This window comes from Panulirus ornatus, chromosome 67 (assembly GCF_036320965.1).
Source record: "Panulirus ornatus isolate Po-2019 chromosome 67, ASM3632096v1, whole genome shotgun sequence".
NCBI lineage: Eukaryota > Metazoa > Arthropoda > Malacostraca > Decapoda > Palinuridae > Panulirus > Panulirus ornatus.
Genome location: NC_092290.1, coordinates 2,114,933 through 2,137,169, shown reverse-complemented (window position 1 = coordinate 2,137,169; position 22,237 = coordinate 2,114,933). Strand labels below are relative to the sequence as shown.

Below are 22,237 nucleotides of genomic sequence, written 5' to 3'. Positions count from 1 at the left end.
TGATTACAAGGTCGTGCGAACGTCATAAACGAAGTGACGCTTGCAGTAACTGTATCCTGGATGATTGTCTAAACAATGGGAAACGCCTGGCTTTCTAAACACCATAGAATGTTCATGTATATCCGCCCACTGATGACACTTAGAGTATCGCCCCTATTAGTGTTGATTACTATCTAATTGGTTGATTGAATTTTATTCCGTTTGTTTACATATTTCATAAGTTCAAAATCCATAGACACGAGTCTCGAATAGCTAAACTGTGACTAGCGATGCTATTCTGTTTGTATGGCTCAGGTGGGGAGCGAGTTGTGTTGTGTATAGGATTGGCTATTGAGTGTGGCTGGACTGGCACAGCTGCTCAGCAGTCACCACATCAAACCGGTGTTTGGGTTGAGTGTTGCAGTGTTCGGACAAGTGAGGTTGTAGTTGCTTTTCTTGTGTTCGCCATGCCTTCCTCTCGGTACTCAGAGGTGCAGCAAGCCCCTCCCATCGAGGTCTTCGCCGTTAGTAAAGCCTTCGCAGATAGCACCCATGAGAAGAAGGTTAACCTTAGTGTTGGAGGTGAATTTCCATTTTTTCTTTTGTTTCCTTATAAAGTTGCATGTCATACACCACATCACCAGTGTGACTGAATTGTAATGACACTAACCAAGGATAACATGATCGATTTCGTGTGGGGATGAGGAATGGTAAATTTTGATGACGTTCAGTGGGCTGCAATTTTTACTCAAAGTGATAAATATTGAGATACTGAGAACACTCCGGTAAAGACAGTGCAGTGGAAAAGGGTGTCAGTGTACGGACAGGTTCTTGGAAGACTACTTTGAAACCATAAAGTATGTTATTACAAGGGTTTTGGTACTACTGGCTCTTTAGTAAACTGTTAATTGCAATAGGAATTGTAGTGTGTTGGCAGAGGTATGGATGAATCAGATCATGTCTTAGTTTGTGAGAAACCTTAAACTTTTATGGATAGATTTAAACAAACTAAGAGACTGCTTAGCACTATTTGATCAGTAGTTATAGTCCAGGTGTAGCTACATCAAGAAACATGCTCTGCAGTGTCATCGATTTCTTGCAATGATTTGGATCTTATCGTTCATAGTTGTGATGGCGAATTGGTAGTAAAATTGTTGTGCTCAACATCAGAACTAGCTTAGGTAAATTACTTATGGTGTAGGTGCTTTATATACTTCATTGAGAGAACAGAAATAAAGAATATGTGTCATTCGATTCCTGTGACATTAAAACAAAAGTTACTGTTCTATTCCACCATTGCAAACAACCACTTTTGGTAGGATCCATTGGTCTTTTGCTGTTTGAATTAATTTGTATTATTTGAACAAAAGGGAACAGGTACATCTGGGAAAGTATGGATGAAACTGGATTGAATTAGGTGAAACACTTGAAAAATCAATGTATGGAAACTTTACCTTATCTTTTTATCATTTAAGGTTTAACTGCTTTCAATAATTTATCATGCTCATGAAAAACACCGCCATTGCACAGCTTGATCCCATGCGGGAGATAAATATAATGCTGGTATGTTTCGATGTGGAACTAAATTGAACTTTTACTGATTTGTTGATAATGGGAGGGGGTGGGCTACGAAGTTCAGGGAAATTTTGGAGTGAAATGTAAAATTAGGTAAATGTTTGTAGAAATCAACAGAATGCATGCAAATTTAATCCTTTGTTTATTAGATAGCATCCAAGATTTACATAGATTTCGTATAGTTGGAATGATAAATTATCAGTGTAACTCTACATTGAAACTAGGTTTCGGAAATAGTTATGAAAAGTTTAACAAGAGTATAATTTGTATGTTGTGATTGCAGAATTACCTGTGAAGCATTATTTTCTGTTGAATGAAAAACCTAAGACATTTATGTGTATTAATGAAAATACGAAATGAGAGTTAATTTAGATGATACATTTGTAAGATATTAACAGAACATGAAATCCACATGTAATAGCCAAAATGAAAGTAGAATTTGTCCTGTTGTCTGTTTACATCTGGCACCACATGATTGCATTTTTATTTGTAATTGGTATATTTTGACCAGGATATTGAAAATTAAGGTAGATCTCCAGTGATAGTGAGGTAAGGTGAGGTTTTTATAGGTTGTATCTATATGTTTGGGAAGTATATTAAAGTACTTTCACTCTACCCCATATCTTGAATATGCTGCTGATGCCTTATTCATTATTGCTTGATGAAATATAATATTTTGGGTATTTGTTAGCACAGTGAATTAGATAATGCATTTCCCTAAGTTAATTTCTCTGTGGGCTAAACTGATAAATCACCATCAAGATATATTCGCATTGTTATTTGCAGGCGTCCACATGGTGAAGAAATTTTAAAGATTTACTTTAAGGGCACCATAGGATTAACGCTGATGATACAGCGCTGGTGGGAGATTCATGTGAGAAACTGCAGAAGCTGGTGACTGAGCTTGGTAAAGTGTGTGAAAGAAGAAAGCTGAGAGTAAATGTGAATAAGAGCAAGGTTATTAGGTACAGTAGGGTTGAGGGTCGTCAATTGGGAGGTAAGTCTGAATGGAGAAAAACTGGAGGAAGTGAAGTGTTTTAGATATCTGGGAGTGGATTTGGCAGCAGATGGATCCATGGAAGCGGAAGTGAATCATAGGGTGGGGGAGGGGGGCGAAAATTCTGGGAGCCTTGAAGAATGTGTGGAAGTCGAGAACATTATCTCGGAAAGCAAAAATGGGTATGTTTGAAGGAATAGTGGTTCCAACAATGTTGTATGGTTGCGAGGCATGGGCTATGGATAGAGTTGTGTGCAGGAGGGTGGATGTGCTGGAAATGAGATGTTTGAGGACAATATGTGATGTGAGGGGGTTTGATCGAGTAAGTAATAATAGGGTAAGAGAGATGTGTGGTAATAAAAAGAGTGTGGTTGAGAGAACAGAAGAGGGTGTTCTGAAATGGTTTGGTCACATGGAGAGAATGAGTGAGGAAAGATTGACAAAGAGGATATATGTGTTAGAGGTGGAGGGAATGAGGAGAAGTGGGAGACCAAATTGGAGGTGGAAAGATGGATTGAAAAAGATTTTGAGTGATTGGGGCCTGAACATGCAGGAGGGTGAAAGGCGTGCAAGGAATAGAGTGAATTGGAACGATGTGGTATTCTGGAGTCAACATGCTGTCAATGGATTGAACCAGGGCATGTGAAGCGTCTGGGGTAAACCATGGAAAGTTGTGTGGGGCCTGGATGTGGAAAGGGAGCTGTGGTTTCGGTGCATTATTACATGACAGCTAGAGACTGAGTGTGAACGAATGGGGCCTTTGTTGTCTTTTCCTAGCGCTACCTTGCACACATGAGGGGAGAGGGGGTTGTTATTTCATGTGTGGCAAGGTGGCGATGGGAATGAATAAAGGCAGACAGTATAAATTATGTACATGTATATATATGTATATGTCTGTGTGTGTATATATGTATACGTTGAGATGTATAGGTATGTATATTTGCGTGTGTGGACGTGAGTGTATATACATGTGTATGTGGGTGGGTTGGGCCATTCTTTCATCTGTTTCCTTGCGCTACCTCGCTAACGCGGGAGACAGCGGCAAAGCAAAAATATAAGTGTAGAAGGATGTTGATAAGGTATGGTTACTTTAAGTAATGTTACAATAATGATTAATATGATTTTGAGGGGAAATGTGAAGCTAAAGAGCATATGGAGTGAAATATGAAAAAGGTGAAGCTCTTGTAGCTTCCCCACATAATCTTGTGTGAACCTCATCAGGTTGTGGTTTTCATGTATATGTTTTGCTACACCTCCATTGTTTTAGCAAGATTGATAGTTATCATGTTTTGATTCAGATGCCTTGTCCTTCATCTTAAATTGACATCCATACCATTTGTTTGCCATCACTAATGTTTTCTCATTTTCTGAATGAACCCTTCATACATTCAGATGAGGAAAAACTTCCAGATTTTCACTTTTTTTTTTTTTTTAACTTTCTCTGCAGCATACCGGACAGATGAGGGCAAGCCTTGGGTGCTGCCAGTAGTGAGGAAAGTAGAGGCAGAGTTGGCAGCTGACACAACACTGAACCATGAATATTTGCCAATTTTGGGTTTGGAATCTTTCTCCACTGCAGCAGCAAAAATGTTACTTGGTGCATCTCACCCAGCGATTACTGAGGGCAGGGTACTGTAGAGTATTTTATTGTTTTTTAAGTTTTTGTCATTTCCAACGTTGAGTTATTACTGTGTCATTTTTTCAATTCAGTTCATGCTGAATTCGTGTGAAACTTACTTGGTCTTTTGGTTCTTGCCTTTTTATCTTTTCCATGTTTCTAAAAGCCCTCATGTTTGGGATTATATAAATGTAAGTACCCAATCTATCTACATTTACTGTAACATAATGCTGGTTATGGGGCTTCAATGATTTTTATATGGTATTTTGATTATACAACCCAATGACTTCTTTTATGGAGCCGCACGGCTTCAAGGTTGAGCTACTCTGTGACGGGAATTTGACTCCCTTAGAGTGAAAAGTCATTTCCAATGTTGAGTTATTACTGTTATTCTTTATATTCAGTTTATGTTGAATTCATGTGAAACTTACTTGGTCTTTTTGTTCTTGCCTCTTTATTTTTTTTCATGTTCCTAAAAGCCCTGATGTTTATGATTATATAAATATAAGTACCCAGTCTATATACATTTTCTGTAACATGATGCTGATTGTAGGGCTGCAATGATTTTTATATGGTATTTTGATTATATAACCCAATGGCTTCTTGTATGTAGTCCCACAGCTTCATGGTTGTGCTACTCACAGTAACAGGGAAATAACGAACTTCCTTAGAGTGAGAAGTTCTTCAATGATATTGTACTTCTTTTTGTCTTCTGACAGTGATAGTCTTGCTGAAACCAACTTTCCACTCTCGATGTAACCTTTCTCATCATCCATGCAACATAATTTTTCCCATATCCATTTTTTATATTTTCCCATACCACCATTGAGCACACTATTCTTGTTTTATTAACTACTGTTTATAAGTACATACCTTGGTAAATGCTGGCATTACTGAACTTTGCCTGCATGTGGTTTCATTGAGAGTGCAAAATTACCTTCGGCAAGGGTTCATGATTGATTGTAGCACAGCCCTGCAGCTGTAGGAGCCCTACATAAGTCTTGGAGCTGTATGATTATTTGGGTTAAATCATATTTTTTTTCATTGTTGATTCTCCCAAGAATGTATCTTTCTTTAGGAAATCTAACTGTAGTCCAGAATTATGGGCCATTTTTGTCCATTAAAGTAGGCTGCAGCATATCTTGACCTTGTTCTTAATATCTTCCTACACTTTTTTTAATGTTTTAAATTTCTCAGTGCACCAGATTTCTGCCGACCATGTAGTAGTCTACATTTCATTGTTTTGAAATAACCAAAGTGATATCACAGTGTGGCGATTAAATCCAAATAAACCCACAGGAGCAATAGATAGAAATATTAGGCAGGAGCATTAAGTATTGGTAGTAGGTAGGAACATTAGGTAGGAGTATTAAGTAGAAGTAGTTGGTAGGAACATTAGGTAGAACCCTCTGCAAACACTCTGCATGAGTTGCCATCTGCCAGTGGTCTGTTAAGGATAAGGTACTGAAGGCTAAGAAGCGACACTGGAGTTCACTAGTTTTGGAGGGACTGTTGACTTGGCCATCCCCCTGAGGGAGGTCCAAGTGGGAACAGGCATCAGAGAGATAGATAGAAATCCACAGGAAAAAGAGAAAGACAAGAGGCACCGAGCTTTCATCTATTTCTCAAGACATCTTCAGGGCAACTCCAGTTTCCCTGAAGATGTCTTGAGAAATAGACGAAAGCTTGGTGTATCTGTTTCCTGTGGATTTATTTGGATTTCAGTGTTTTATATTTATATGTGCTAGTTTTCAAGATGCACCACAGTTTATGCAAATGTATTTACTAACTGTGGCACAATTAACAGGTGACATCGGTTCAAGTACTCTCTGGAACAGGAGGTCTTCGTATTGCAGCTGAATTCTTACACCGGATCCTGAAGTACAACACTGTTTACTACTCTACACCAACCTGGCGTTAGTGGCACATTACTTTTACTATCCATAAAGGGTGTTGATGAGCTCTTTGGATATTTCAGGGTTTTATTTTCACTAGGCTGTGCATTTTATTAGCATATACTTTGATCAGCAAAAATGGGTATGTTTGAAGGAATAGTGGTTCCAACAATGTTGTATGGTTGCGAGGCGTGGGCTATGGATAGAGTTGTGCGCAGGAGGATGGATGTGCTGGAAATAAGATGTTTGAGGACAATGTGTGGTGTGAGGTGGTTTGATCGAGTGAGTAACGTAAGGGTAAGAGAGATGTGTGGAAATAAAAAGAGCGTGGTTGAGAGAGCAGAAGAGGGTGTTTTGAAGTGGTTTGGGCACATGGAGAGAATGAGTGAGGAAAGATTGACCAAGAGGATATATGTGTCGGAGGTGGAGGGAACGAGGAGAAGAGGGAGACCAAATTGGAGGTGGAAAGATGGAGTGAAAAAGATTTTGTGTGATCGGGGCCTGAACATGCAGGAGGGTGAAAGGAGGGCAAGGAATAGAGTGAATTGGAGCGATGTGGTATACCAGGGTTGACGTGCTGTCAGTGGATTGAATCAAGGCATGTGAAGCGTCTGGGGTAAACCTTGGAAAGTTGTGTAGGTATGTATATTTGCGTGTGTGGACGTATGTATATACATGTGTATGGGGGGGGGGTTGGGCCATTTCTTTCGTCTGTTTCCTTGCGCTACCTCGCAAACGCGGGAGACAGCGACAAAGTATAAAAAAAAAAAAAAAAAAATTTGATCAGATATTTTAGTGATTTATTTTAAACTTTCCAAGGATTTACTCCCACCCATTTCATGACATTATTAAATCAGGAATTAAGATAGCCTGGCATCCATTCTTCCAAACCTTTGATTTGTGAGTTTATTTATTTATTATTTATATATTTTGCTTTGTCGCTGTCTCCTGCGACAATAATAGATACTTGCTGAGAGTAATTAATATCCCCCCCCCCAAAAAATTAGTAATTTGATATATCTGTTTGTTGAAGGGGATACAGGTGTATGGCATCCTGAGAATAGAGGGCAGGGGAGGTGAATCACATGCTGTTTGTAGATAATGTATCTGTATTGGCAGGATCCAGAGAGGAAGTCAAGGAGCATGTGACGGAGTTTGTGAAAGGAGAAATTTGAGAGTGAACTTGGACAAAAGTGAGGTAATGAGGTGGTGCAGGGATATTTTGATATGTCCGAATGGGGAGGACCTCGATGAAGTAGAGTATTTTAGATCCCTGGGAGTGGACATGGCAATGAACAGAACCTTCAGGGCTGAAGTGAATCATAAAGTGGGCTAAGGCCCTAGGTGCATAGAGTAGCATTTGTGAGGAGAGATTGGTGTTTCTTAGGACACAGATGGACATATTTGAAGGTTAATTTTTCCCAACAGTCTTGTATATATGCTAATCTTCGGCCCTTATTGCACAAGGAAGTATGTGGTTTGAGGGTGTTTTATCATGTAAGGAGTGACTGTTAAGGGAGAGGTTTGATGGCAAGCATATTATGATTGAAAGCTCACCAGGGCATGCTAAAATGGTTTGTGTTTTTGTAGAGGTTGAGCAAAGAAAGACTGACAAAGAATATTTGTGTGTAAGTAGGGGAAGGAAAAAGGAAGGGAGACCAAGGATATGGAAAGACAGTGAATGAAGCTTTAATGGTATTAGGGTTGAGCATTAGGAGGGTGAGAGGTTTGCAAGGGTGAGAATAAACTGAATGGACATGGTAAGCAGGGAGCACTGTTCTGGTATGCTGAATGAGATCATTATGAAGTGGTTATGTGGTTGTGGATGGTAAGTGTGTTTTCAGTGCACTATACATGATAGAGTGGGTCTGTGCTAAAGAGGACATTAGTTGCATATACCTAATGCTACCTTGATTATGCAGAAGAAGCAGTTATGAGTAAAACAGTGTGTAAGTGAAGAATGTATATGGAATATTTGTGAAATCTTTTGAAAGCTAATTTTTCTATTCATTCTCATTTTATATAAAGTATTCTGATAATGGTTTCATCATTGTAGCCAACCACCGCTTGATTTTTGTGCAAGCTGGTTTTACTGAAATTTGTCAGTACCGCTACTGGGATGCAGCGACCCGTGGTCTTAACATTGAGGGCATGATTGAAGATCTCTCAAAAGCCCCAGAAAACTCTGTTGTAATTCTCCATTCCTGTGCTCATAATCCAACTGGTGTTGACCCCACAAAGGTATGCAGCATGATAGTGCAAAATGCAATTGTTTCAGGTAGCATGAGTTGATATTTATGAAAGTTAAAAAAAATTTCTTACATATTCACCATTTCCCCTGTTAGCAAGGTATTGTTAAGAACAGAGGACTGAGCCTTAGAGGAAATATCCTCACTTGGTCCTTTAGCATTTATTGGTATTGCCAATGATATTTATATTTGTATAGCCCTGTTAACATCTGATATAACCAGTGATGTTTATGTATTTAAATGTTTTGCATTTGCTGCCAATATCTATTTTTTTCATGTACATTCATCCTTTGTAGGATCAGTGGAAGAGGATTGCTGATGTGGTTGAAGAAAGGAAACTTTTCCCCTTGTTTGACTCTGCCTACCAAGGCTTTGCCTCAGGGGACTTGGATAATGATGCATGGGCAGTACGATATTTTGCTGAGCGTGGCTTTGAGATGATGGGTACCCAGTCTTTCTCCAAAAATTTTGGCCTGTATAGTAAGTTTTTTGCTGTGATGATATTCAGCTATTTAATGTGTTCCCTGAGTACTTTATTCCTGACAGAAGTATTTGTGACATATAATTTTCCTTATCAGTTATTCCATGAGCCCACAATTTCGCTTTGCTATTCTTTACTTTCACCACCTCACATTTCATGATGTCCTGAATTTGATTCCATTTATTGACTTTTGCCTAATACCTGCTTTTCCTGTACCATTGGTATCACTTACATTTGAAAGGCTAAGTTTTGTGTAAAATTATTATTGATCTTTCAGCAGTCCTTCCAAACTTGCAAACCGACTTTTCAGTGGTTGCTTTTGCTTAACCCTCAGCACGCTCCTTACCTCTGTATCGCATAATCTTTTAGCATTCACAGCTGGATGGTGCATGTATGATAATGCATAGTCCCATGCTATCTTCTTTTGAATTATGTATAATCTAGCATTCACAGTAGGATAGTTAATGCATGATCATACCCACATATCTAATTGGACTATTGCTGAAAACTATCAATAGTCCTGTAAACATTTATTGAATGAAACTGCATGCCAATTGTGCTGTCACTGAGAGTATGGGTGCATGTTACAGAGCATGGATAGAATGGATCAAGAATAGTGCAAGTGAAAGGGAAGATTGGAATTGTGAAGTATGTATAGGTGTGTTTGTATTTGCCTTGGAATAGGAAGACTGTGTAAGGTATTGATGAATTGAAGCATTTCTGGAGGAATTTGAATGACTGCATAAATGGTTTTGAGATGGAGAGAAAGATTATTGTAATTGATAATTTTATCCGAGACAGTACGGGCAACTGAGGCCCTAATCAAGGCCATTCTGAACTCCAGGTACCCATATTATTGACCAACTATTATGGTTGGATGAATAGCTTGGTTTTCTGTGGACCGACTGCAAGAACCAGAATTCAAACCTATGTGCTCGACCCTGGGCAGCCCATTAATGCTTCGTGGTCCGGAATGCTAATCGCTACACCATGAAAGTACTTTGGCAAGATGGCTAATAAATTGGGAGTGCCTGGAGTGAATGAGAATGAAAGTTATCTTGTGTATGTCTGTGCTGAGTGGCTTTTTCCTTGCAAAAAGCTTTTTTCAGCACAAGATGTTCCATAGGTATACGTTGATGAGAAAAGATGGAAGAGAAGAGTGAAAGGGTTTGATTGACTGTGGCATAGGATGAAAGGGTTAGAAAGGCTGTGTTAGATGCTAGATTTGAGAGAGGATTCTTTAGAGACTCTGACCATTTTGCAGATCTTGTGGGGATGAGGATCAGGGAATAGTGGAGGTATGATTTAAATTAGAGGTAAAAGTGTTGGCAGTAAGTAGATGAACTGCGAAGAATGAAAGGAGGGTGATTGAAAGTTTACATGGAAGTAATAGTAGAAATATTAATGGGAGAAGTAAGGAAGGAGAGTTGCTGAATGAAGGACAGTGTTTGATAGTACAATTAAAGGGGGTGGTGTGAAAGGAAGGAGACCAATTGTGAATGTGGGGAAATAGAGTGGAAGAGCACTGGAGGGAAGAATACATGGAATGGTGTATGCAAGGAAGGCATGTAAGGACAGGCGTAAGTGGAGACACTTTCCTTGGGGACCCCCTTGTTGAGATTTCATGGATGGAACCCAGGCATCAGAAATGTAGTTACTTAGAATTTTGTGATTTATAGATATTATACTTCAGAGTGTATTAGATATATTATTAGAGATGGTAAACCTGCATCCACTTGATTTTATGGCAGATGAACGTATTGGCAACCTGATGATTATTGTGAAGGACACTGCTTGCATTGTTCCGATGAGATCTCAACTTACACTCCTGGTGCGAGGCTCATACTCTAACCCTCCCAGTCATGGTGCCCGAATTGTGTCGAGGGTTCTCAATGATCCGAGTCTTTTTGAAGAATGGTAAGTAGTCACAATTTTACATTTCTTCAAATTTTTAGTATAGAGGTTATGTTGATTTGAATTTGGGATCTGGCAGTATTAATGTTGATTTTGTATCGCATAAAGTGTTGTGGTTAACATTTTACATTTTGAATTCAGTGTTATCTTAAACCTGAAATCAGGTTTTAGGAAGTGATTAACAGCATTTAAGAAATAAATCCTTGTCATTTAAAACAAACATTGCAAAATGTTAAATAAATGGCAAAACTCCTTGGGAGCATGAACAGTTATGTCAATATTTTCAGGGATGCAATAGGAATGGAGGCTAACTCTGCTTTATTTTACACAGCAAAAATGAATGTGTGATACTTAAGTGCATATTGTGTATTAATTATATAATATTAGTTTATTACATAATTACTAAAAAGAATGCTAGCTATAATTATTTGATTTTGTATATGTTTATGTGAAAGTTACATAGTTTGTATAAAAGGTATTTCCTGAACTCTTATTGAAATAATAACTTTGTATTTTTTTTCTGTCTGAGGTGAAGATGCATTACAAGGTGTCTCTTAAAATCAAAATTTTCAGACTTAAGTAAGCTTTCTTTTTAATCCTGGAGTATCCATCCTTTAGATTGATGGGACTTGATGTTTATTAGTGTTCTACCTAGGCTGTAGATACCCATATGGTGCTTATTTGAGTCACCAGAAGTATTTTACTGTCAGACAAATGCTAAAGTACATTTTTTTTCATGATTGCAATTTTCCTGCATTAGTGAGATTAGGAACAAACAAAAGAAAGGCTTCATTTGCCAATATCCAGCCTTTATTTGTCACATGTAATGTAGTAAAACCACATATGTGATTGAAAAAATAATTGATAGAATATATTTACATTTTATTTTTATTATACTTTGTCGCTGTCTCCCGCGTAGTGAGGTAGCGCAAGGAAACAGACGAAAGAATGGCCCAACCCACCCACATACACATGTGTCTACATACATGTCCACACACACACATATACATACCTATACATTTCAGCGTATACATATATATACACACACAGACATATACATATGTACACAATTCATACTGTCTGCCCTTATTCATTTCTGTAGCCGCACATGTGTGCGAGGTAGCACCAGGAAAAGACAACAAAGGCCACATTCGTTCACACTCAGTCTCTAGCTGTCATGTATAATGCACTGAAACCACAGCTCCCTTTCCACATCCAGGCCCCACAAAACTTTCCATGGTTTACACCAGATGCTTCACATGCCCTGGTTCAATCCATTGACAGCACATCAACCCTGGTATACCACATCGTTCCACTTCACTCTATTCCTTGCATGCCTTTTTCCCTCCGGCATGTTCAGGCCCCGATCACTCAAAATCTTTTTCACTCCATCCTTCAACCTCCAGTTTGGTCTCCCACTTCTCCTCATTCCCTCCACCTCTGACACATGTATCCTCTTTATCAATCTTTTCTTACTCATTCTTTCCATGTGACCAAACCATTTCAATACACCCTCTTCTGCTCACAACCACACTCTTTTTATTACCACACATCTCTCCCTGCTGGTGACTGAGTTTGGTAAAGTGTGTGAAAGAAGAAAGTTAAGAGTAAATGTGAATAAGAGCAAGGTTATTAGGTACAGTAGGTTTGAGGGTCAAGTAAATTGGGAGGTGAGTTTGAATGGAGAAAAACTGGAGGAAGTGAAGTGTTTTAGATATCTGGGAGTGGATCTGGCAGCGGATGGAACCATGGAAGCGGAAGTGGATCATAGGGTGGGGGAGGGGGGCGAAAATTCTGGGAGCCTTGAAGAATGTGTGGAAGTCGAGAACATTATCTCGGAAAGCAAATATGGGTATGTTTGAAGGAATAGTGGTTCCAACAATGTTGTATGGTTGCGAGGCGTGGGCTATGGATAGAGTTGTGTGCAGGAGGATGGATGTGCTGGAAATGAGATGTTTGAGGACAATGTGTGGTGCGAGGTGGTTTGATCGAGTAAGTAACGTAAGGGTAAGAGAGATGTGTGGAAATAAAAAGAGCGTGGTTGAGAGAGCAGAAGAGGGTGTTTTGAAATGGTTTGGGCACATGGAGAGAATGAGTGAGGAAAGATTGACCAAGAGGATATATGTGTCGGAGGTGGAGGGAACGAGGAGAAGAGGGAGACCAAATTGGAGGTGGAAAGATGGAGTGAAAAAGATTTTGTGTGATCAGGGCCTGAACATGCACGAGGGTGAAAGGAGGGCAAGGAATAGAGTGAATTGGAGCGATGTGGTATACCGGGGTTGACGTGCTGTCAGTGGATTGAATCGGGGCATGTGAAGCGTCTGGGGTAAACCATGGAAAGCTGTGTAGGTATGTATATTTGCGTGTGTGGACGTATGTATATACATGTGTATGGGGGTGGGTTGGGCCATTTCTTTCGTCTTTTTCCTTGCGCTACCTCGCAAACGCGGGAGACAGCGACAAAGCAAAAAAAAAAAAAAAAAAAAATCTCTCCCTTTCCTTACTTATTCAATCAAACCACCTCACACCACATATTGTCCTCAAACATCTCATTTCCAACATATCCACCCTCCTCCGCACAACCCTATCTATAGCCCATGCCTTGCAACCATACCCCTTTTTGCTTTCCAAGATAACATTCTCGCGCCTTCCACACATTTTTCAACGCTCCCAGAACCTTCGTCCCCTCCCCAACCCTGTGACTCACTTCTGCTTCCATGCTTCCATCTGCTGTTAAATCCACTCCCAGATAACTAAAACACTTCACTTCTCCAGTTTTTCTCCATTCACATGTACCTCCCAATTGACTTGTCCCTCATCCCTACTGAACCTAATAACCTTGCTCTTATTCACATTTACTCTCAGCTTTCTTCTTTCACACACTATACCAAACTCAGTCACCAGGTTCTGAAGTTTCTCACCTGAATCAGCCACCAGCGCTGTATCATCAGCGAACAACAACTGACTCACTTCCCAAGCCCTCTCATCCACAACAGACTGCATACTTGCCCCTCTCCAAAGCTCTTGCATACACCTCCCTAACCATCCCATCCATAAACAAATTAAACAACCATGGCGACATCATGCACCCTTGCCGCAAACCAGCATTCACTGGGAACCAATCTTTTTCCTCTCTTCCTACTTGTACACATGCCATACATCCTCGATAAAAACTTTTCACTGCTTCTAGCAACTTGCCTCCCACACCATATACTCTTAATACCTTCCACAGAGCATCTCTATCAACTCTTATCATATGCATTCTCCAGATCCATTAATGCTACATACAAATCCATTTGTTTTTGTAGGTATTTCTCACAAACATTCTTCAAAGCAAACACCTGGTCCACACATCCTCTACCACTTCTGAAACCACACTGCTCTTCCCCAGTCTGATGCTCTGTACATACGTTCACCCTCTCAATCAATACCCTCTCATATAATTTCCCAGGAATACTCAACAAACTTATACCTCTGTAACTTGAACACTCATCTTTATCTCCTTTGCCTTTGTATAGTGGCACTATGCATGCATTCCGCCAATTCTCAGGTACTTCACCATGAGTCATACATACGTTGAATATCCTCACCAGCCAGTCAACATCACAGTTCACCCCCTTTTTTTTTTTTTATAAATTCCACTGCAGTACCATCCAAACCCATTGCCTTGCTGGCTTTCATCTTCCGCAAAGCTTTCACTACCTCTTGTCTGTTTACCAAACCATTCTCCCTGACCCTCTCACTTCGCACACCACCTCAACCAAAACACCCTATATCTGCCACTCTATCATCTAATACATTCAAAAAACCTTTAAAATACTCACTCCATCTCCTTCTACATTACCACTACTTGTTATTACCTCCCCATTATCCCCTTTCACTGATGTTCCAATTTGTTCTGTCTTATGCACTTTATTTACCTCATCCAAAACATCTTTTTATTCTTCCTAAAATTTGATAATACTCTCACTCCAACTCTCATTTGCCCTCTTTTTCACCTCTTACACCTCTCTCTTGACCTCCTGCCTCTTTCTTTTATAAATCTCTCAGTCATTTGCACTATTTCCCTGCAAAAATTGTCCAAATGCCTCTCTCTTCTCTTTCACTAATAATCTTACTTCTTCATCCCACCACTCACTACCCTTTCTAATCTGCCCATCTCCCACGTTTCTCATGCCACAAGCATCTTTTGCGCAAGCCATAACTGCTTCCCAAAATACATCACATTCCTTCCCCATTGTTTATAGAAAAAAATTTATCCATCAGGAAAGACTGCATCAAAATCATGAGTGGACGCATCAAAGAAATGCGTAAGGGTCTTAGGGAACGTCTGGAGAAGTTGGGGACTCCTGGAACATGGGACCACATCACAGCCCAGATTGGAATGTTTTCCTACACTGGTCTCAGTGGTAAGTTTCCGTACAGGTCATATTTGTATTGTTTTGTGCAATTACTTGTTTTTGAGAAAATATGTTGACATTTTACAATAAAGGAGCAGTGGCGTGTGCCATTTATAAAGCTGTCTATTTGTGCGATTAGAATGATTGAATTTCCATTCCAGATACATACACATATACATATTCATACTTCCTTGCCTTCATCCATTCTTGTTGCTACCCTGCCACACAGGAAATAGCATTCCCCCTGCTTCAGTGAGGTTGTGAAAAAAAAATATTTGTTCACAGTCCCTAGCTGTCATGTGTGATGCACCAAAACCACAACTCACTATCCACATCCAGGCCCCATAGACCTTTCCTAGTGCTACCGCGCATGCACGTGGGGTGAGCAGGGTGCCATTTCATATGTGGCGGGGTGGCAGCAGGAATGGATGAGGGCAGCAAGTATGAGTGTGTACATGTGTATATATGTATATGTCTGTTGTATGTATGTATACATTGATATGCATAGGTAGGTGTGTGTGTGTGTTTATGTATATACATGTGTATGAGATTGGGTTGGGCCATTCTTTTGTCTGTTTCCTTGCGCTACCTCCCTAACGTAAGAGACTGACAAAGTATGATAAATATGATATATATATATATATATATATATATATATATATATATGGTGAGGTGCCTGAGGATTGGCGGAATGCGTGCATAGTGCCATTGTACAAAGGCAAAGGGGATAAGAGTGAGTGCTCAAATTACAGAGGTATAAGTTTGTTGAGTATTCCTGGTAAATTATATGGGAGGGTATTGATTGAGAGGGTGAAGGCATGTACAGAGCATCAGATTGGGGAAGAGCAGTGCGGTTTCAGAAGTGGTAGAGGATGTGTGGATCAGGTGTTTGCTTTGAAGAATGTATGTGAGAAATACTTAGAAAAGCAAATGGATTTGTATGTAGCATTTATGGATCTGGAGAAGGCATATGATAGAGTTGATAGAGATGCTCTGTGGAAGGTATTAAGAATATATGGCGTGGGAGGCAAGTTGTTAGAAGCAGTGAAAAGTTTTTATCGAGGATGTAAGGCATGTGTACGTATAGGAAGAGAGGAAAGTGATTGGTTCTCAGTGAATGTAGGTTTGCGGCAGGGGTGTGTGATGTCTCCATGGTTGTTTAATTTGTTTATGGATGGGGTTGTAAAGGAGGTAAATGCAAGAGTCCTGGAAAGAGGGGCAAGTATGAAGTCTGTTGGGGATGAGAGAGCTTGGGAAGTGAGTCAATTGTTGTTCGCTGATGATACAGCGCTGGTGGCTGATTCATGTGAGAAACTGCAGAAGCTGGTGACTGAGTTTGGTAAAGTGTGTGGAAGAAGAAAGTTGAGAGTAAATGTGAATAAGAGCAAGGTTATTAGGTACAGTAGGGGTGAGGGTCAAGTCAATTGGGAGGTGAGTTTGAATGGAGAAAAACTGGAGGAAGTGAAGTGTTTTAGATATCTGGGAGTGGATCTGTCAGCGGATGGAACCATGGAAGCGGAAGTGGATCATAGGGTGGGGGAGGGGGCGAAAATTTTGGGAGCCTTGAAAAATGTGTGGAAGTCGAGAACATTATCTCGGAAAGCAAAAATGGGTATGTTTGAGGGAATAGTGGTTCCAACAATGCTGTATGGTTGCGAGGCGTGGGCTATGGATAGAGATGTGCGCAGGAGGATGGATGTGCTGGAAATGAGATGTTTGAGGACAATGTGTGGTGTGAGGTGGTTTGATCGAGTAAGTAACGTAAGGGTAAGAGAGATGTGTGGAAATAAAAAGAGCGTGGTCGAGAGAGCAGAAGAGGGTGTTTTGAAATGGTTTGGGCACATGGAGAGAATGAGTGAGGAGAGATTGACCAAGAGGATATATGTGTCGGAGGTGGAGGGAACGAGGAGAAGAGGGAGACCAAATTGGAGGTGGAAAGATGGAGTGAAAAAGATTTTGTGTGATCGGGGCCTGAACATGCAGGAGGGTGAAAGGAGGGCAAGAAATAGAGTGAATTGGAGTCATGTGGTATACAGGGGTTGACGTGCTGTCAGTGGATTGAAGCAAGGCATGTGAAGCGTCTGGGGTAAACCATGGAAAGCTGTGTAGGTATGTATATTTGCGTGTGTGGACGTGTGTATGTACATGTGTATGGGGGGGGGCCATTTCTTTCGTCTGTTTCCTTGCGCTACCTCGCAAACGCGGGAGACAGCGACAAAGTATAAAAAAAAAAAAAAAAATATATATATATATATATATATATATATATATATATATATTATCCCTGGGGATAGGGGATTAAGAATACTTCCCACGTATTCCCTGCGTGTCGTAGAAGGCGACTAAAAGGGGAGGGAGCGGGGGGCTGGAAATCCTCCCCTCTCGTTTTTTTTTTTTACTTCTCCAAAAGAAGGAACAGAGGGGGCCAGGTGAGGATATTCCAAAAAAGGCCCGGTCCTCTGTTCTTAGCGCTACCTCACTAACGCGGGAAATGGCGAGTAGTTTGAAAGAAAAGAAAGATATATATATATATATATATATATATATATATATATATATATATATATATATATATATATATATATATTTTGCTTTGTCGGTCTCCCACGCTTGCGAGGTAGCGCAAAGAAACAGACGAAAGAATGGCCAAACCCACCCACATACACATCCACACAAACCTATACATCTCAACATATACATATATATACACACACAGACATATACATATATACACATGTACACAATTCATACTGTCTGCCTTTATTCATTCCCATCACCAACCAACCACACATGAAATAACAACCCCTCCCCCTGCATGTGCACGAGGTAGCACTAGGAAAAGACAACAAAGGCCACACTTGTGCACATTCAGTCTCTAGCTGGCATGTATAATGTACCGAAACCACAGCTCTCTTTCTACATCCACGCCCCACAGAACTTTCCATGGTTTACACCAACGCTTCACATGCCATGGTTCAATCCATTGACAGCACGTTGACCCTGATATACCACATCGTTCCAATTCACTCTACTCCTTGCACGCCTTTCACCCTCCTGCATGTTCTGGCCCCAATCAGTCAAAATCTTTTTCACTCCATCTTTCCACCTCCAATTTGGTCTCCCACTTCTCCTCGTTCCCTTCACCTCCGACACATATATCCACTTTGTCAATCTTTCTTCACTCATTCTCCCCATGTGACCAAACCATATCAAAACACCCTTTTCTGTTCTCTTAATCACTCTTTTTATTACCACACATCTCTCTTACCCTTACATTACTTACTCGATCAAGCCACCTCACACCACATATTGTCCTCAAACATCTCATTTCCAGCACATCCACCCTCCTCCGCACAACTCTATCTATAGCCCATGCCTCGCAACCATACATCATTGTTGGAACCACTATTCCTTCAGACATAGCCATTTTTGCTTTCCAAGATAACGTTCTCGACTTCCACACATTTTTCAACGCTCCCAGAACTTTCGCCCCCTCCCCCACCTTATGGGTTCACTTCCGCTTCCATGGTTCCATCTGCTGCCAAATCCACTCCCAGATATCTAAAACACCACTTCCTCCAGTTTTTCTCCATTCAAACTTACCTCCCAATTGACTTGACCCTCAGCCCTACTGAACCTAATAACCTTGCTCTTATTCACATTTACTCTCAGCTTTCTTCTTTCACACTACCAAACTCAGTTACCAGCTCCTGAAGTTTCTCACCTGAATCAGCCCACCAGCGCTGTATCATCAGCGAACAACAACTGACTCACTTCCCAGGCTCTCTCATCCACAACAGACTGCATACTTGCCCCTCTTTCCAAAACTCTTGCATTCACCTCCCTAACAACCCCATCCATAAACAAATTAAACAGCCATGGAGACATCACGCACCCCTGCCGCAAACCAACATTCACTGAGAACCAATCACTTTCCTCTTTTCGAGCATGTACACATGCCTTACATCCTCGATAAAAACTTTTCACTGCATCCAACAACTTACCTCCCTCACCATATATTCTTAATACCTTCCACAGAGCATCTGTCAACTCTATCATATGCCTTCTCCAGATCCATAAATGCTACATAGAAATCCCTTTGCTTTTCTAAGTATTTCTCTCTCACATTTTTCAAAGCAAACAACTGATCCACACATCCTCTACCACTTCTGAAACTTCTTGTTAGGCATAATACCACTTTGCATGCATAGTTTAAGGACAAATGAGACCGTTTACTGTGAAGTATGTTAACATTGTCACTTGAAAAGTAAAGAACTTATTTACGGAAGTATTGACTGGATGTATAGGAATAAATCGTGCAAGATGAACTGAAGGCTTCCTTTATTGGAGAAGAGAATATTAGGTTCATGTCTGTCATAAATCATAAGAGAAATAATGAAATAAATTTTGTTTAGGTTATTAGTCAGCTTGAAGTTTGTCTGGTTATTATATTTGTCTGATAAATTTACTTCCTTTTCAGCTGAACAAGCTAAATACTTGGCAGATAAGTACCATATCTACCTCATGTCAAGTGGTCGGATAAACATGTGTGGTGTCACTACAGGAAACATTGACTATGTTGCAGAGGCAATTAATGATGCAGTCTGTAATATTGCAAAGGCATAAGGAAGAAAAGTCACTAGTAGTTTGTATGAAAGATAGATGAGCTTCATTATTTTTGAAGAAGGTCCAATGCTGCAAGAAGTTGGTAAATTAAGTACAGGAAAATATGAAAATTAGTTTTTTTTATGTAGTTTTATCTCCATTTAAAGTTGGTCACACACTTACTGGAACTAGACTGTAGACTAAAAGTTTTTGGAGAAAATAAAATTAGATGTGCAAATTCCATTTACAAAATGACTAGTGTAATCTGTTTTCAATTTGGTTGATGGTTGGGATGATGATGTTGAAGGGGTGGTCGAAATTTTGATGTGGTTAGGTTAATCATTTATGTTGTAAGAGTCAGTATAATACACTATTTGACTTGACAATAGACATTATGATGGGGTAATTTAATTTTATTACTAGTATATAAATTTTCCTCGCCGAGGGCAAAGTTCATTTTGAGTGAATTCTCTTGTTTTCCTAAGAAACATAATTGTCATTTGTTTCATTATATTATGTAAAGGAACTTGCACATGACCTGTGTACACAAAACAGTATACAGGAGTATATATATAAACTTGTATACTTTTTATTTATGGTCAATCGTTAAAATGTTAATCTGAACAAATGGAAGGAATTTCATTACATTGTGTAAAAAGTATAGTGCATATAACATGAGGGAATCCAGTGAAGAATGTATATAGAATTATTTGTTGTATATATATATATATATATTGTATTTAATTCTTGGCTATAAGGTTAAGTGATTTGTTGATGAACTGCCTTATTAGCTGCAAGGAAGAAAAGCTTGTTTTAATGCTTGTTTTATCACCTCTAACTTGCACAGTGAATCATGCTGCTACAATGGGAGTTTACCTTCACATCTGTTTTCTTTGCAATAGTGTAACTGGTTAAATTCACAGCAGCACAAGTATTTAATCTAATCAAGTGATATGAAGTCTATAGCAACACAACATATACTTCAAAACTATACCCCTTGCATTTAAGTTATTGGTAACAATTTGCTTAACTTATATAGCATTGCTGAAATAGATGCTTGTATTCATTACAGATGGCAGATATTTTTTTATGAGTAGCAAAAAAAATCAAACATGCTAAAATATGAAGCCATAATCACAGGATAGCCAGTGGTCCATACATATCAAGTTTTGAAGATAAAAAAGTAGCAGCAATCCTTGGGGAAACATTGCATTTTTATCTATGTTGCTATTGTATAACACACTGCTTTAGAGATCCTGAGCCAGTCTACTATTTCCTTCCAAATCCACACACAAGCTACCAGCAAGTTCAGAAATTACAGAGAATGAACTATTCAGTAAGGTTTGTGACCAGACCTACCCACACTTCTTTTTGTAGTTTCAAACACCTCAGCTTTGAAGAGACGAGCAACCTCCTAACAATGGCAATCCTCTTGCAGCACTAAAGGTGAATGCCTCTTTTGGGCAGATCAGGCACAGGGATAACATCCAAACACCATATTGGATGACAGTCCAAAAGCTGTGTGGGTAGCTTACCTGGGCCATTCCTTTGATTATCCTGTTCAAAGAGAACACAAACATTAGATACTGAATCTGCTAACAGAAGGGTTAAGAAGACTTTGAAGTAAAAACACACAAATTTTTTGAATGTGTTTGATGATAGAGTGGCAGATATAGGGTGTTTTGGTCGAGGTGGTGTGCAAAGTGAGAGGGTTAGGGAAAATGATTTGGTAAACAGAGAACAGGTAGTGAAAACTTTGCGGAAGATGAAAGCCGGTAAGGCAGCAGGTTTGGTTGGTATTGCAGTGGAATTTATTAAAAAAGGGGGTGACTGTATTGTTGACTGGTTGGTAAGGTTATTTAATGTATGTATGACACATGGTGAGGTGCCCGAGGATTGGCAGAATGCTTGCATAGTGCCACTGTACAAATGCAAAGGGGATAAGAGTGAGTGCTCAAATTACAGAGGTATAAGTTTGTTGAGTATTCCTGGTAAATTATATGGGAGGGTATTGATTGAGAGGGTGAAGGCATGTACAGAGCATCAGATTGGGGAAGAGCAGTGTGGTTTCAGAAGTGGTAGAGGATGTGTGGATCAGGTGTTTGCTTTGAAGAATGTATGTGAGAAATACTTAGAAAAGCAAATGGATTTGTATGTAGCATTTATGGATCTGGAGAAGGCATATGATAGAGTTGATAGAGATGCTCTGTGGAAGGTATTAAGAATATATGGTGTGGGAGGCAAGTTGTTGGAAGCAGTGAAAAGTTTTTATCGAGGATGTAAGGCATGTGTATGTGTAGGAAGAGAGGAAAGTGATTGGTTCTCAGTGAATGTAGGTTTGCGGCAGGGGTGCGTGATGTCTCCATGGTTGTTTAATTTGTTGATGGATGGAGTTGTTAGGGAGGTGAATGCAAGACAGTATGAATTATGTACATGAGTATATGTCTGTGTGTATGTATATATATATATATGTATACGTTGAGATGTATAGGTATGTATATGTGCATGTATGGACGTGTAAGTA

General features: G+C 39.7%; 2 protein-coding genes across 4 annotated transcripts in view; one reads left to right on the top strand and one right to left on the bottom strand.

Annotated features, from left to right (window-relative positions):
- Positions 1-318: 318 nt before the first annotated feature.
- On the top strand, positions 319-20,530 carry Got1 (Glutamate oxaloacetate transaminase 1). Its single transcript, XM_071658893.1, has 8 exons — positions 319-561; positions 3,999-4,180; positions 5,977-6,085; positions 8,121-8,305; positions 8,610-8,793; positions 10,546-10,711; positions 14,975-15,117; positions 19,589-20,530. Exons 1-8 carry the CDS (start codon positions 447-449, stop codon positions 19,732-19,734), a joined length of 1,230 nt encoding a protein of 409 aa, XP_071514994.1. The 5' UTR covers positions 319-446; the 3' UTR covers positions 19,735-20,530.
- Positions 19,435-22,237, bottom strand: part of mRF1 (mitochondrial translation release factor 1) — a 36,611-nt gene continuing 33,808 nt past the window's right edge. For 2 of the 3 annotated variants that reach the window (XM_071658891.1, XM_071658892.1), the window contains one exon: positions 19,435-21,270. Coding sequence is in view for 2 of the 3 variants with exons in the window: in XM_071658892.1 (XP_071514993.1) it covers positions 21,102-21,270 (169 nt within the window). In the remaining variant the exon portion in view is untranslated. The remainder of the gene's footprint in view (positions 21,271-22,237) is intronic. The other variant, XM_071658890.1, reaches the window with a different exon arrangement.

Coding starts and splice junctions, on each gene's coding strand:
- Got1 (XM_071658893.1), top strand. CDS start 447: ATGCCTTCCTCTCGGTACTCAGAGGTGCAGCAAGCCCCTCCCATCGAG. Junction 6,086..8,120: donor CTACTCTACACCAACCTGGC/GTTAGTGGCACA, acceptor TCATCATTGTAG/CCAACCACCGCTTGATTTTT. Junction 8,794..10,545: donor CAAAAATTTTGGCCTGTATA/GTAAGTTTTTTG, acceptor ATTTTATGGCAG/ATGAACGTATTGGCAACCTG.